The sequence below is a fragment of the Lytechinus variegatus genome, chromosome 6 (genome assembly GCF_018143015.1).
Source record: "Lytechinus variegatus isolate NC3 chromosome 6, Lvar_3.0, whole genome shotgun sequence".
Lineage (NCBI taxonomy): Eukaryota > Metazoa > Echinodermata > Echinoidea > Temnopleuroida > Toxopneustidae > Lytechinus > Lytechinus variegatus.
This window is the reverse complement of record NC_054745.1, coordinates 41741805-41756619: the sequence shown is the minus strand read 5'-3', so window position 1 is coordinate 41756619 and position 14815 is coordinate 41741805. Positions and strand designations below refer to the sequence as shown.

Sequence of the window (14815 nt, the reverse complement as noted above, 5' to 3'; positions counted from 1 at the left end):
TTTTACAAAACATTTCAATCATACATACAGAAAGAAAAGTGGTTTTCTTTATTATTGTCTCCTATTTCATTGTTTGAATTACACACAATCCCAGCAAGAAATTCAATCACATTACGCTGCACTCAACCCAGGTGGGTTGAATGGGTACCTGGCAGGAAATTTATTCCTTGAAATGAGTGTGCGCTGTAATCTTCGTAATTTCGGCTCCTAAGCGACGGCTGTCTGGCTGGGGTAATAACATTCAAGTCCTTTGGAAGGGCATAGAGACATTATTCATAATTGGGATATCCGCTATACAACTGTTTATTATTATTATTATTATAAATCTATTTCTACATCCAGACACATTTTTTCTGTGGTTTTTCTTTTGTTACCGAAAACAATTTCCATCAACCTACACAGTAAAAACGCTGTTTAAGATTTTATTCAACGCTGTTAACTACATGAACCTTACAGTATTTGTTTCACCGTTTAAACAGTCATCTAAACAAGATCTAAACAATTGTTAACTGTAAAAACTGTGGTGTTGAAACTGACACCAATTGGTGTTAATAGAGGACCACACCCTGCGGTGCTAAAATTACACCCTAAAGATTGAACATAACACCAAAGAGTGTAAATGTAAGAACCATAGGTGTTGTAATAACACCTATAGTTGTAAAACTAACACCACCAATTTAACACAACTTGTGTGGTCCTCTGTGTACACCGGTAAACACCACAGTTTTTGCTGTGTTTAAACTGTTTAAACTATTACTATAAGGTTCATATAGTAAACAGCGTTGTATATTTTTTTTACTGTGTAGTGTATAACCAACCCTCTGGAAGCTTACCTTTAGAATGGCCACTCGGCTTGTCCCAAGATGGTACCAGAACTGAAAACATCTACCGTTATCGTCTGTAGGATCTAGCAAACCTGTCTCAACTATCCCCAACTGGTCGTTTGACTGGACTGATGACATGTCAGCAAAAATCATATGACCTGGTAAGATGAGGGATTAGAACAGAAAAGTGAGCTACATCATGTACATGGAGAACTCTTATTCACGTAATAATTTTAGATCGCGTGTAATAACGTGAAAATAACGTCAAGGTTTCCATAAACCCCGGCCTCTCATCCGGGACGGCAATATATAATGAAAACACACCAGTTACTGATGAGCAAAACATTTTTAGGTGGATAGATTTGGAGTATCGTGCCAAAATCTCAACATTTCTGTTTTAAAGATCCAGCTGTGTTGAAGATTTAGACGTAGATTTAAAAAAATTATGTTATATGTTTCACTTCTATTCTTAATTTATTTTCATTTTGTTTTTATTCGTGGGTTCTATTTTTATTATTTTTTTTTTTGGGGGGGGAGACGGTAGGTGGGACAAGCGACCTGCCCAGCCCTACATCCCATCTGTTAGCAGACATGGCGTACGGGTAAAGTTTTGGCACTTTTGATACAGCAGTCAAAAGTTGTGACATAATATAACAGTCACAGAATCAAAAAGCAGAATAATAACAAAAATCACTTATTTTCATTTCTCTTTTACCCTTTCCGAAATGATCGTTAGCATTTTCGGTCGCCAAATCCATCTGTAAACCAAAGGGGACAATACTTATTTACCTGCACCACTGTTGTATGACACATCCTTTGAGGGCACAGGGTCGCCCGAGTTTGCCTGTACCACAGTCCAAAAGAAGTCTGTCCCAGCACCAGGGGAATAATTGCAGTCACCATTCTCAAAATCACATTTATCTATTGGAAATACATGGTATATGTAGGCCTAGAGTATTGCTACTATCATGGAAGCCAGGGGAATAATAATAGCATGGCCCGCTGGGAGAACATTTTTCACAACTGAAGTGTCTTCTCAGGGTAAATATACCTACATTATTATTATTATCATCATTATTATTGTTACAAAGGCCATGAATTAAAATTTGAGAAATGATGAAGATATTGACATCAATTTATACCGATGACCATGATAAAACGTTGGCAAAGCATGGTAAGTGGTAATTTAATCCATAATAGCTAGGAAAATGACACCATATTCAATAAGGCCCTACTTTAGATTGAAATTATCCGTTAGAAAATATGCTTTTACTCACTTGGCATAGGGCATATCCCGTCGTTAAGAGTGATGTCATCAATTGCAACTGCCCCGTCGCTGACAAAATCTCTAGTTGCTTCAAAGGTTATCTGCAGTGGTCAGGTTAAAATTGTATGTATGACAATTGCTTAAAGTAGATCTAAAAGTTTTTATTTCGTTCATATAATTTAAGAATGAATATTTTGTTGTTTCATGCAGGGGTTCTTGAACTTGCTCACGACCTCATGATCGACTTCGATCTTAGAATACCTGCATGGTCGATGACAAGGTGGAGTTATAATGATAATAATATCAACATTGATTATTTGTTACCAAATGTAGTTACCTCATTATACAGCCCTATCCGTGTGCCACATAGTAGGCGTAGCACAATATCTTACTCTTCGCATCAACAATATCAACGCTGGGCTGCCCCATCGAACCTGACCCCTTCACCAAAAATGTTAATATAAAAGAAAAGGGAAATGAAAAGTGTAATTTTAGCAGAATTTATCTACTCCCCCCCAAAAAAAAATAATGCATTTCTCAAGGGACGGAATTACAATAAGACGACACAATATAGTAATACCTTCGTGTCTCTTACCTGAAAACTATAAATTCTAGGAACGATTATTAACAAAATAACTTAATCATGTCCTGATGGGATTAATGAAATCTCAATGTGGCTCTTTAAACTTATTTGTAATACCAACGTTCTTTATCATGATGGATATTTTGCGTACTTTTCACCATTAACTCTGCACGTTTACAGCCCATAAGTAGCGTTTTTGACCGACTAGGCAATCAAAGCCAAATAGGTTAAAACCAAATAAATCACACAAATACGGTTTCCGTTTGGTGAGCACTCAGTCTGTAGGTCAGTCTCTTTTTTGCAAATCATTTCTAAGTATGCATAGTACTATTTCAAAAACAATAGTCACATTTTTTTACACAGAAACGCAGGTTATAACGATTCCGTCCTCATTACATCACGTGATCATATCATAGATGTGAAGAGGTGCAACGCAACCCATTTCCGTTAATACCTAATTTCAAATATTTAAGACTATTTCTTAAGAAATACTAAGCCGATAGACCGTGGAAACTAGAATCTTCAGGTTAGAGCATTTTAGTGTTCATCATTAATGTAGTTCGTTATTCGATAATGGCAATTTTTCGCTTCCGACATCAAATGATCTTAAAGGGGAAGTTCACCCTGAAGAAAACTTTGTTGTAAAAATAGCAAAAAAAATACTTAAAAATATTGGTGAAGGTTAGAGGAAAATCCGTTAAAGAGTAAGAAAGCTATTAAAGTTTAAAGGTTTGGATTTGTGACGTCATAAACGAGCAGCTGCCCCACAATATGTACATGTAATATTAAATGCATGAATTTCAAATTGTGTATGATTCCTGATAACTCAATTTGTTTTCCATTCATGATCGGGTGTGAAATGATTTGCCCATTGATATGCAAAAGTTACAATTAAAACCATTTTCAATTTAGTGAGAAAATGACATTTCATTGACTTTTCACCATTTGGTATGTAGGAATGCTGCTCGAATATGACGTCACAAATCAAATAATTGAAATTCTAATAGGTTTTAATTTTTTGATGAATTTTTTTATCAAAACTTCGGCAATATTTTTTATCATTTTTCCTGCTACTTTTACAACATTTTGTTTGTCAGTGTGAACGTCCCCCTTAAAGCAGTTACAAACAAAATATAATAAATACCGTGTATAATTGTTTCTCCGTAAAGTGTATGTAGACCTGATGCCACCCAGGACCACGTGACTCCTCCTTCTGCCATTTTACTTCCTGGTCATCGCTTGGACCCATGATCCATTTAAGGACCTTCAACACTATATCATATGTATTATCCATGTGATACCAAAACTCCATACACGCGCCTAAGTCATCAGTGTTCTGAATAGTATTGGATACCAGTCTCGCTCTTTCTTCATCAAAGTTGGTTGACTCGGCCACCATCATGTAATAACCTGTGAATAGATGTTGAGTGATTTAGTTTTCTTTAGTACACTCAATAAAAATAAGATACAATCGAATCACGTGTTCACTGGAATTACACTTTTCCACTGTAGATTGGACCCACAGTCATTTGTTTAAAGGGGTGGTCCAGGCTGACAATATCCATAAGTTAATAAATAGAGTAGAATTCACTGACCAACATGCCGAAAATTTCGTCAAAAATAGCAAAGTTATTGAATTTTAAAATTTAGTAATATTTTGTAAAAGCAGTCGTCATGAATATTCATTAGGTTGGCTGATGATGTCACCAGGGCGTCAAATTGTTTTTTCTTCCTCAGGAGCAAGTTTTGAAGCTCAAAGTTTCCTCAATCAGCTGGTAAAAAACAACCACTTGTGGTTGATTTTTCATAATCAACATTATTCTGAAATGTCTACATTTTTGCGCATTGTGAGGAAAGATACAACATGAGTTACATATTCACATGGTTGTACTGTTACAGGTAGTGCATATAATTGAGCATCTAAATGGATGAAAGATCCATTCCCAATCAGAAACTATTAGTTTAATGATGGAGTTGGGTCGTTTTGATAGACCTAGAGGTACAATACACCTTTCCAGCCTGGACGTTAGGACTTCTTACTGATACAAACTTACAGTATTTATTCTGTACTGCTTTATGCTTAAATAGACCTTGCAATTTTGTACAGTTGTAATCGTATATATTGTGTACTGCTTGCTAATGCTTATCTCTAACATCATACAACTTCTGTGTTGTTACAACTTACAGACTAAGAATACTTATTTTGCACTGGTAGAGTTTACATGGTCCTTAGGAACTTACAGTGCGTGTTATATCATGTAGGCGGTAACTAGCACATAAGGCCTGCTAACACATCATGGGGAACTTTGGATGTTGAGTCTGGATGTGATCAACAGCTTCTGATACTCTATAAAGTTTCACAGGGTGAGACCTGACAAAGTGCCAGCTTTTTCCGAAGTGTCTATCCAAGGCTTTTCTCACAACATTATCACAGTAATGCACTTCTGGCCCATTCCAGGCTCAGTATTACTGAATTACTCTGCTACGTTTTGCAAGCTAGTCTAGATGTAACTAAATGAATGAAAATATGGCACTTTTTTCTCTTTTCTTCTTTTTTCCTCCTCCTCCTCTTCCCCTTTCTTGCCTTCCTCTTTTCTTTCTTTTCCTCTTCCTCTCCTTCTTTTTCCTCTTCTTTTTTTTAAATCTCCATTTTCCGATTTTTATTTTTTATCATGAAGGCACAATTTCCTCAAACTTCTGTTGCTTCCTGGGAGCGGTGCTCCCCGCTCCCGCACAATTTGACATCCTGGATGTCACATCTCCACTTGTTCTGTTGTATTTTATTATATGAAATTAGGTTTATTCATTTTTTTCCTCCAAGAACTAGAAAAATTGGATTGACAACTAATTTAGTGCATTAGATATTTATTACTGCAACTTATTTCATTATAAGGGAGACATATTAATCACACGAGTATCAAATAACGAAAAAATATGATTTTGTGTAATAACATAAAAAAAGGAAAGTGGAAATGTGACATCATCAAAGTCTTCTGAATTTGAAACAGAGGGGCTTGGGTGCGAATCCACGCCATGGCGTAATTTCCTTCAGCAAGGAATATATCCACATTGTGCTGCACTCGACATGCTCGACCCAGGTGAATGGAATGGGTACCCGGCAGGATTAATTCCTTGAATGCATGAGCGCTGAAAGGCAGCTCGAGCTAAAGCCGGGATAATGATAATAATAACAACGCGCCTCGGAATAGAATATTTGTGATAAATGGCGCTACATAAATTCCTATTATTATTATTATTTGTATTATTATTATTATCATTATTATTATTATCATTATTATCATTATCATTATTATTATTGTTATTATTATTATTTGAATTATTATTATTATTATTATTGTCATTATTATTATTATTATTGTCATTATTATTATTATTTTATTATCACTATTATTATTATCATTATCATTATTATTATTATCATTATTGATATTATTATTATTGTCATTAATATTAACATTATTTGTATTATTATTATTATTATTATTATGATGATGATTATTATTATTATTATCATTATTGTCATTATTATTATTATTATTACTATTTACCTGTTTCATCTCCCCGTGTATGGTCAGCCGGTGGTCCTAAAGGATTGGGGTTGATTGCGTTCGATACTCGATCCCAATCTATATCATCCCTGCTAATCTCCTGGTGCCACGAACAGAGATCGATCTCAAAATCACAATCATTGGGACCAGGTGCTGAAATCAAACAAAAATAGGCCTACGGTAAGTCACAGAGGCGGACCCAGGATTATCCAAAGGGGGGGGGGGCAATTTTTTCTCCGGAGGCCAATGGGGGCAAGCCCCCCCCCCCCCAAGAAAGAAAGGTTTTCAAACACATATTCCGTGACATAAATATTCGACAAGCCCCCAAAAAGGTCTTCAACATGTTTTAATGGCATTTTTACGTTGCAAATTGTAATTTTGCTTCTCAAGTGGGGGGGGGGGGAACGTGCCCCCGGGATCCGCGCCTGTCAAGTCAGACCAGGGATGGATTGTGCTTTTATTAGAAAGGGTTGCAAATTTATAATGATAAACTGGTGTCAATCACTGGGATGTCTTTCATGAAGTTGTTCGTAAAGTTATGAACGAATTTACAAACGATTGGATCTAATTTCAGGTCCCAAATCACAATGGCCCGTATTCTGAACCCAATATTAATATTTATATATAAATAAGGAACATTGATATTGTTTATCTAATCGGTGGGCGATAAGTGAACGTTTCAATCATTCACATTGACAAAATGCAAGTCACGATGACAATTGTGTATGGGTAAGTACATATTCATGTTTATTTAAATCAGCCCCCCCCCCCACCGCCACCACACAGACTGACTAAGTTTGAAACCCCGAAAACTATTTCAAATATTACCTCACCAGGTGAAAACGTTGAAACTCCCGTAAACATGATCCATTATGAGCTTAACATGGCGTGATTTTCGAGAAAAAAATATTTTAACACAGCATCAGAGGATTCATCAGTTTGAAAAAAATTGTTTGATGTTTTGGAACTGCAACCATATCGTTACGCAAAGAACATTTAGACATATTCTACCAAGAAATTAAATATATTGATTTGTAAATACTTTCTATGATTTTTTTCTCGTTCAAGATTTTTTCGGTTATTTCTCGACGTTTCACATAAATTCTTCCTGTATCTCTGTCATCTTTTTATCATTTCTCGCTATCACTCACCATCTTATTACTTCAAATATTCTATTTTAACTTATTGTATTTACACCTGCGAATGAGTCCAATTTCTCAAATGTTTGATATACTTTCTTAGGGGATCCACGCTCTACAAGCAATGCTTTTTAGTGGATCCCCTCATTTCCATATCAGATTCTGTTAAAACTATTTTACAAATATTTTGTAACTTCTAATTGATTTGTAATCATTGTTATCACATTTCATTTGTTTTTGTCTATATTTATAATGTATGTTTGATTTGTATTTGCTTGTAATGTTGATAATGGAAATGGAAAATAAACTTGAACTTGAACTTGAACTTCTTATTTAACGCATTTCAAACAAACATAAAGATGCTTAGAATGAGTTCAAATCTTGCGCAAGTTATTAATTGCATTGATTCTAAGAAACAAAAAGAAAGTTATAGCGTCTGATACTTGTCTTGTGTTTTTATGAATATATCAACAATTTTATGAACCAAAAAATTATATTGGTAAATATTATAGAATGATATTAAAGAGAGATTTTAGTGCCACTAAATTTTATACATCTGATGCGATTGGTCTTTGCCGTTAAAGTACAAGTGTGCGCCTCCCTTTTTTTCAATGTCATCTTTTTACTAGGTGCCGCGGAAGCGGGGAAGGGGAGACTTCTGCTTCCCCATTTGTTTCCAAAACCGTGTGCAAAAACGTAAAAAATTAACATATGATTGTGATTTTTTTTGCACGGTCAGCCCCCCCCCCCCTATTTTAAAATCCGTTCGGCGGAAACTCTTTAACTATGAAGAGTATGACACTATGAATCTGTAAAATTAGCATTATGCTGATATTATCAGCATGAGATTCGTATCGTAAACTCACTCTGTCAACATTGTCTAATTTTCTTATCTTAATTGTGCGGGTAAATACCGAGCTATGAAAAGGCTTATCACAATACAAATTATTGAAGGTCAAGAAGACAGCACGGATTCAGAGCGTCTAATAGTGTGATTGATAATTATAACCAAGCATTTCTATCTTCAGAATTTTAGTCTTGCTCTCAATATATATAAAAGAAAAATATTTTCTGCATTTGTAGTAGGGTTCCATTCATGTATTTTTTAATACTTTATTATATTTTTACACCTTTTTTATTAAAAAAAAGAAACCTTTTCCTTGTTCGAATAAACTCCGTCCAAATTCAGTTGGAACGGAAACGAATGAGTTCAAATAATGATTTTGACATTTGTAATGCGCCAGCATCAATGATAAAAATGAAGCTAACGGAGCAGTAAAAAGAAGTAAAGAAAATAAAGGACATAATCATAAAGGGGAAAAATATGATTACTTTAAAAATTGTGTGAACAAATGAAATATGACAAACTTACATGCGTCTTCGCATTTTAGGCCGTTTTGGATCATGACGTCATCAATAGCGATGTCAGAGTAGTAGTCTCCACCAATCATAGACTTGATGTAAACCTGTTGAAACATTATCCAAGTATCATGTAAGAAAAATAGATACGGAAATATGTATACCATGTATAATACAGTTCTATAAACCTTGGTTTTTTTTTAATCATAATTTAAAAGCAAACAGAAAAAGGGGTAGAATGCGTTACAATATTAGCAGCCGATCGATCCGCCAGTCCAAATGCGTTCAAAGGTACAGTAAAGGAGCAAAGTTATAAATTTGTAATTAAAATCAAATAATTATTTACAGTAACTTGAAGATGTTGATTATTTAATGAAAACTTAATTTAGGCGATTTTTATCATCGGAACTATTCTATTGATCAGTTACATTGACAAAACGAAAGATGTGTACTGATATTTGTCAGCGGTGTTTCACTCCATTAGTATTATTCACTCCAGAAAAAAACCCAGATATATTTAGCAAAAGCTAATGCGCTAATATGTAAAGAAATGACCCGGTACTGTCTGCTTTCGGGAATTAATAAGAGCACCGAGTGCCTGGGGCAAAGGCTAAATAAGGATCATCTGGGCGTTGTGGCCCGTGCCTGTGATCCAAGCTGTGGGGAAGTTACAAATTGATGCAGAGGTTCGAGCCCTGGTCACGTCTTTCGGATGGTGACGTTAAAAGGTCAGTGCAGACGTAAATAATTATATGTGATTGATACCTGAAAACAACTCAAATACACACACACACACACACACTTCTTGCCAACCTGAATTCGTATATTGAAAAAAAAATGATGAAATGACGATGTTTTACCTGGGTATCTGAAGGGGACGGTTCTAACCAGACATTTCCCTGCAGCCACATATTACCTTGGTTACCCGTTTTCTTCCAGCGTTCATTATTAACTGGATTGTACACCGTCAATGTTCCTATGTAGCTACCGAGCATGTGATACCAAAACGTCACGCAAGCACCATCCACTCCCAGTGGAGGAATAGATGGAGACGTCAAGGTCGCCGTTGCTCCATAGTCCATATCACCGGTTTCAGTGTAAATATAGTATCCTATATTGAGGTTTTAAAATCGGAAAAATAAGCATATCAAATAGGCTCTCTTCATTCAGCAAAAGTAAGAAAAAGTCATATTAATAATGATTCAATTGATATATAGCGCCCTTTAAAGCTGAGATCAAACTATATATATATATAGAGAGAGAGAGAGAGAGCCAGCCACCCCAAAATTATCGATAAGTCGCAAGGGAAGGTTCTACGTAAATAACAAAAAATGGTCTAAAAAATAAAAATATATATACATAAATCTCTTTTATATAAAAGCAATCCTTCTCATTCACAATGTAAAACTAAATAAATAAATGAGTTGCAAAGTTCAATAAAAAAAAGTTGTCAACGCCTTGTTTTCTTCTATTGTTTGATGACCTTGCTGAATTTTGTCTGCACTTGATGCGATTTATTGGGGTGCTTTTTTGTCAGTTTTTAAGTGCTTTTTCATGATCAATATAAATCTTAATATCAGACCTCTGAACAAAAAAGTTTAATCAATAATAATTGTCAATTAATTAATCAGACAAAGGCATTATTTTTATATGATCAATCTACAATAACAATTAAATAGGTAAAGTAATGCAATGACATAACATGCATAATGAGCCAAACGCTTTGAGGGGCAGGCTCTGGCTGTTTGGCGGATGGCGGTAACGAACAAACACAAACGACGACCTTTTTTTGGGGAAAAAACATTTTCATGAATATTCATCAACAAACATCCTTTCCCTTTTCCTTTTCTCCGTTCTTTTACGCCAGACCTGCTTGCTCAGCAGCAGAGCATCTCTCTTCTAGAAGATTGTGTTGGTTACATACGTGAATGGATGCTGCATAACAAACTTATGCTAAATGACACTAAAACAGAATTACTAGTTATCGGCACATCTAAACAACTGAATAAGCTAGATTTTGACGGGATATCAGTTGGCAGTTCAGTCATAGAACCAAATTCTAATGTAAGAAATCTTGGAGTATTTTTGGATTCGCAATTGAATATGGAAGCACATATTACCAATGTGTGCAAATCTTCATTTCATATGATATACAACCTCAGACGTATACGAAAATAATTTGACAATGTAAGCATGAAAACGATTGTCCATGCACGCATTATTAGTAAGGTAGATTATTGTAACAGTTTGTTGTATGGGCTCCCCTCATCTCAAATTGGGCGTCTTCAGCGAGTACAGAATGCATGTGCACGGCTGATTTGTAGTCAATCTAGATTTTCAAGGATTACCCCTGTCTTGAAAGATCCGCACTGGCTTCCAGTTCGCCAACGAATTTCTTTCAAGATTTTTCTAATTGTATACAAGGCACTAAGTGGTCAAGCCCCCAGTTACATTTCTGAGCTTTTACAAAGAAAAGTTCAAAGACACTCTCACAACCTGCGTAGTTCTAATGATAATTTGCTCCTTCACATCCCCGCTCGTAATACAAAGATAACTTTGGGAGATCGCACTTTTGCCTGTGCAGCCCCAAAGTTATGGAATGGTTTGCCGTATGTTGTGAGATCCTGTCCATTAATAGAAACGTTCAAACTTAAATTGAAAACCTATCTGTTCAAATATCTCCCATACATTTCTTCACCCCCTTTTTCTAATTTTGTTTTTCAAGCATTTCACCAGCTCTAAATTGCAGCGCAGTAGAATATATGCACATAGTTTCTGCGCTATATAGATTAGTATATTATTATTATTCTTTGTTATGTTGGTGAGCATTAGGTGTGGCCATCCCCTCCCCCTCTTATCGGAACGCCAGTGAAGTAATGCCTCGTAAGATCTTAACGCGAGTAAAATTTTGAAGGCGCTGTAGTCATATTTTTAAAAAGTAATATGTAGCCTTTGAGAAAGGGTAACATAATTACGAGTGATTTTTAAGTGACAAAGTCACCGTGATTTTTATCTTAATTTTGGTGTTTTCTAACGTTCTGAAAAGCAATATCGAAAATATTTTATCCTTATTGGTTATTATTTATTAACATCATTAAGGCGTCTAAATTATTTCCTCCTGACTTTGAATATATACAATGCCCTATTAGCTTTACTAAATAACACACAAATTAATAAAACAAATATTGTTTAAAAACGATTTGAAGATTGATGTCTATCTAACACATTACTCAGTTATTATACCTTCTTGACATTTGGTTATTTTCTTACATAACATGTGATTATGGAATGATATTGATTTTTTTGTTGCTGTACTAGTTTTGGGGTATAGATTATATTATTTGGCATTATTCTCAAAAGTGAATGTCACTATTCCGATTCACAGCAATATTACATGGACGTGAGTGCCCTAACACGGTCATGATTTGAAATAAATTAATTAAACACGCCTTTTATTTGTTAAATTACCGACTTCGAAATTGATTTGATTGGGTTCTTGTGCACTAACTGTTCAGAATTTGGATGATAAACATAGAGATGATAACGATGAGGATGACGGAAACAATGGTGAAGATGATGGCCAGGAAATTGATGTTGATGATGGTGGAGTTAATGGTAATGATTAACTCGAAGGGGAAATTTTTCGTCATAAAATAAAAAAAACAAGTACATGGACAATATTTATTTCAAATATTCTGATAATAACATTTATTTAACGTTCGCTTTAAGTGATTAAAGAGAGGAGCATCATTATAAACTCTGGTAGAGAGTTCTATAAATCGGGACCACGGTGTCTTAAAGATCTCTGTGCAATAAATAATTTGGGGTTGATTACAATGAAATTGGAAGACTGAGTTAAGTGTTGGGTTTGAATGTTGTCTGAAAGTTCTTGGTTATGATAAAATACCAATTATCACACACACACACACATGTAGAAAACCCCCTCCCGGCATGCGGAAACGGAAGATCCTACACTTCTCCATCGAGTGCATTCTCACGACGTTTGGACTAAAAAAGTAACCTCTCTTCGGAATAGATAAAGGAGTCGTCTACCTTGCACACAGGACGCTTTGCATATAAGACATCCTTGCAGACTCAGGATTTTCAAAAAGGGACACATTTTTCCGATGAAAAATTTGACAAGCAAAAACAAAAAAGGAAAGAAAAAATGGATTTAACCGCCGCTCCCCTCAAAAAGTCTTTACTTTCAAAGAGGGGGGGGGGGGAGACTTCTGTTTAACTATGTTTTTTAATTAAAAATTTTAATTTTGCTTCTCAACGGGGGGGCGGGTGGTTAGCCAGTGTTTACACGCTATATACTACCTGTATGTGCACTGCTAACTGAATTCCAACGTAGAGCTTACCTCTATCGGGGATATTACAGAGAGTTTAAAAAATAAATTGTCAAGTGCCCGTCGTGACAAAGAGACGAGACGTAATAATACCTTAGTAATTCCCTATTTTAGTTGTGTAACTTATAAACCCTCATAAAGCATCCCAAGATTTGTATCTAGATTATCCTACCTTTGCCTGATGTATGGTCGGATGATGGTCCAGTATCTGGAGTAGGCGTTGGTCCTGAGAGCCTTGTCCATTGGATATCACCTGCTTGATCCACAACCCAGCCACAGAAGCTCGCCTCGAAGTCACAGTCAAAGTCCGGTACGCTACTATCGGCTTTGATCATGGACAACGAGAAGGCCAGATAGATGAGACAACTTATCGTCGAAGGCATCTTCATCGTGCCATTACACAATTTTGATTGAAGTTCTGGATGTAAGACTTTCTAAACAATACCCTCTATTGAGGTCCAAGAAACCACTGTAAAATTATTGCACCTTTTCACAAAATAAAGTTATATGTATATAGAGTTTTACATTGATAGTAGTTTGGATGACTCCATCGGTCATAGAGCTCCTTAAGTGAGCAACTAGTCTCCAAGGACCATTATTTCCTTTAACTTCCAAAATAAATCCGTGTTTCCTCACTTATTAAAACACCGAGATACGTTTCCTTTGATATTTGTCCAATTTGTCGCAAAGAAAATATATAAATAACATTGTAGTGATAAATATTTTCGTAAGACGGAGAGAGAATCGGACTCACGTGCAACATTCAATGAACAGATATACCTGTTTACAGTATTACTAAAACTATAATAGGAGCAACGGAATTTATTGAGGACAAAAGTTTTGTTTTTATCAGAGGCCGTTATCAGGCAGGTGGTAAGGTACGCCTTTGTACAAGGAGGAGAAGAGTTTGGTAATTTGGATGATTATGGAAAACAATTTTCAAAGATAATAATGCAAATACTCACAAGTCAAAGATCGCGTCTTGTACATGCACAAGTTTGCTAAATAGGGAGATAATTACGATGATACAGGCCAAAATGATAAAGAAATGGGTTTAAAGATTGGCTTGCATAAATATGGCGATGATGGTTATCAATATTTAAGAGTATTATGAAAAAAAAATGAGCAAAGGTTATGTCTTAAACAAATACAATCAGGGTTCGTCAGCAGACGAGCAAATCTGCTGAGAATGATTTAAATGGCATGTGTGAAACAATAATTTTCATCTTTAAACGTTTATAGCGCTGTATTTTGTGATAATGGGCTCATCATCTTGATAACATTCATGGGCATTGGGATATTTATAGATCTTACTCTCACCCCTAAACTATCAGAAATAAACACACCTTCATACTATTCCAAATTCACTTTTCCTTAGCATAATCTGCGCTGTTATGCAACAAAAATATCTATGGCTAATGTATTTATAGTCCAGTAGTACTTTAATTCTTGTTATTTCATCATTCTTGAATTTTACAGATGTTTCACAGAAATATTCATAATTTATAATGATACATTCGCAGACTTAAGCCTACATCGCTTCAGGAAACAGAATAATTGATATTATTTGAGCACCAGATAAGGATATAAAATTCTCATTCTTATGTTTAATCTTGATAGATAATAACAAATGATGATGATAATAATAATTATAATAATAATAATAATATTCTACATGTATATAGCACTTGATACATCGACGTTTGTTTATTTCCTTACAGA

The 14815-nt window shown here is 35.2% G+C and overlaps 2 protein-coding genes across 2 annotated transcripts; both read right to left on the bottom strand.

The window, feature by feature from the left end:
* Positions 1-1358: 1358 nt before the first annotated feature.
* LOC121416657 (MAM and LDL-receptor class A domain-containing protein 1-like) lies at positions 1359-8839 on the bottom strand. Its single transcript, XM_041610138.1, has 5 exons — positions 8755-8839; positions 6244-6396; positions 3819-4084; positions 2102-2192; positions 1359-1745 (listed from the first exon to the last, which is right to left on the bottom strand). Exons 1-5 carry the CDS (start codon positions 8831-8833, stop codon positions 1606-1608), a joined length of 729 nt encoding a protein of 242 aa, XP_041466072.1. The 5' UTR covers positions 8834-8839; the 3' UTR covers positions 1359-1605.
* Positions 8840-9362: 523 nt separating this feature from the next.
* Positions 9363-13741, bottom strand: LOC121417838 (MAM and LDL-receptor class A domain-containing protein 1-like). Its single transcript, XM_041611569.1, has 3 exons — positions 13266-13741; positions 9602-9852; positions 9363-9398 (listed from the first exon to the last, which is right to left on the bottom strand). The coding sequence occupies exons 1-3, from the start codon at positions 13480-13482 to the stop codon at positions 9363-9365; spliced, it is 504 nt and encodes a 167-aa protein (XP_041467503.1). The 5' UTR covers positions 13483-13741.
* Positions 13742-14815: the final 1074 nt, after the last annotated feature.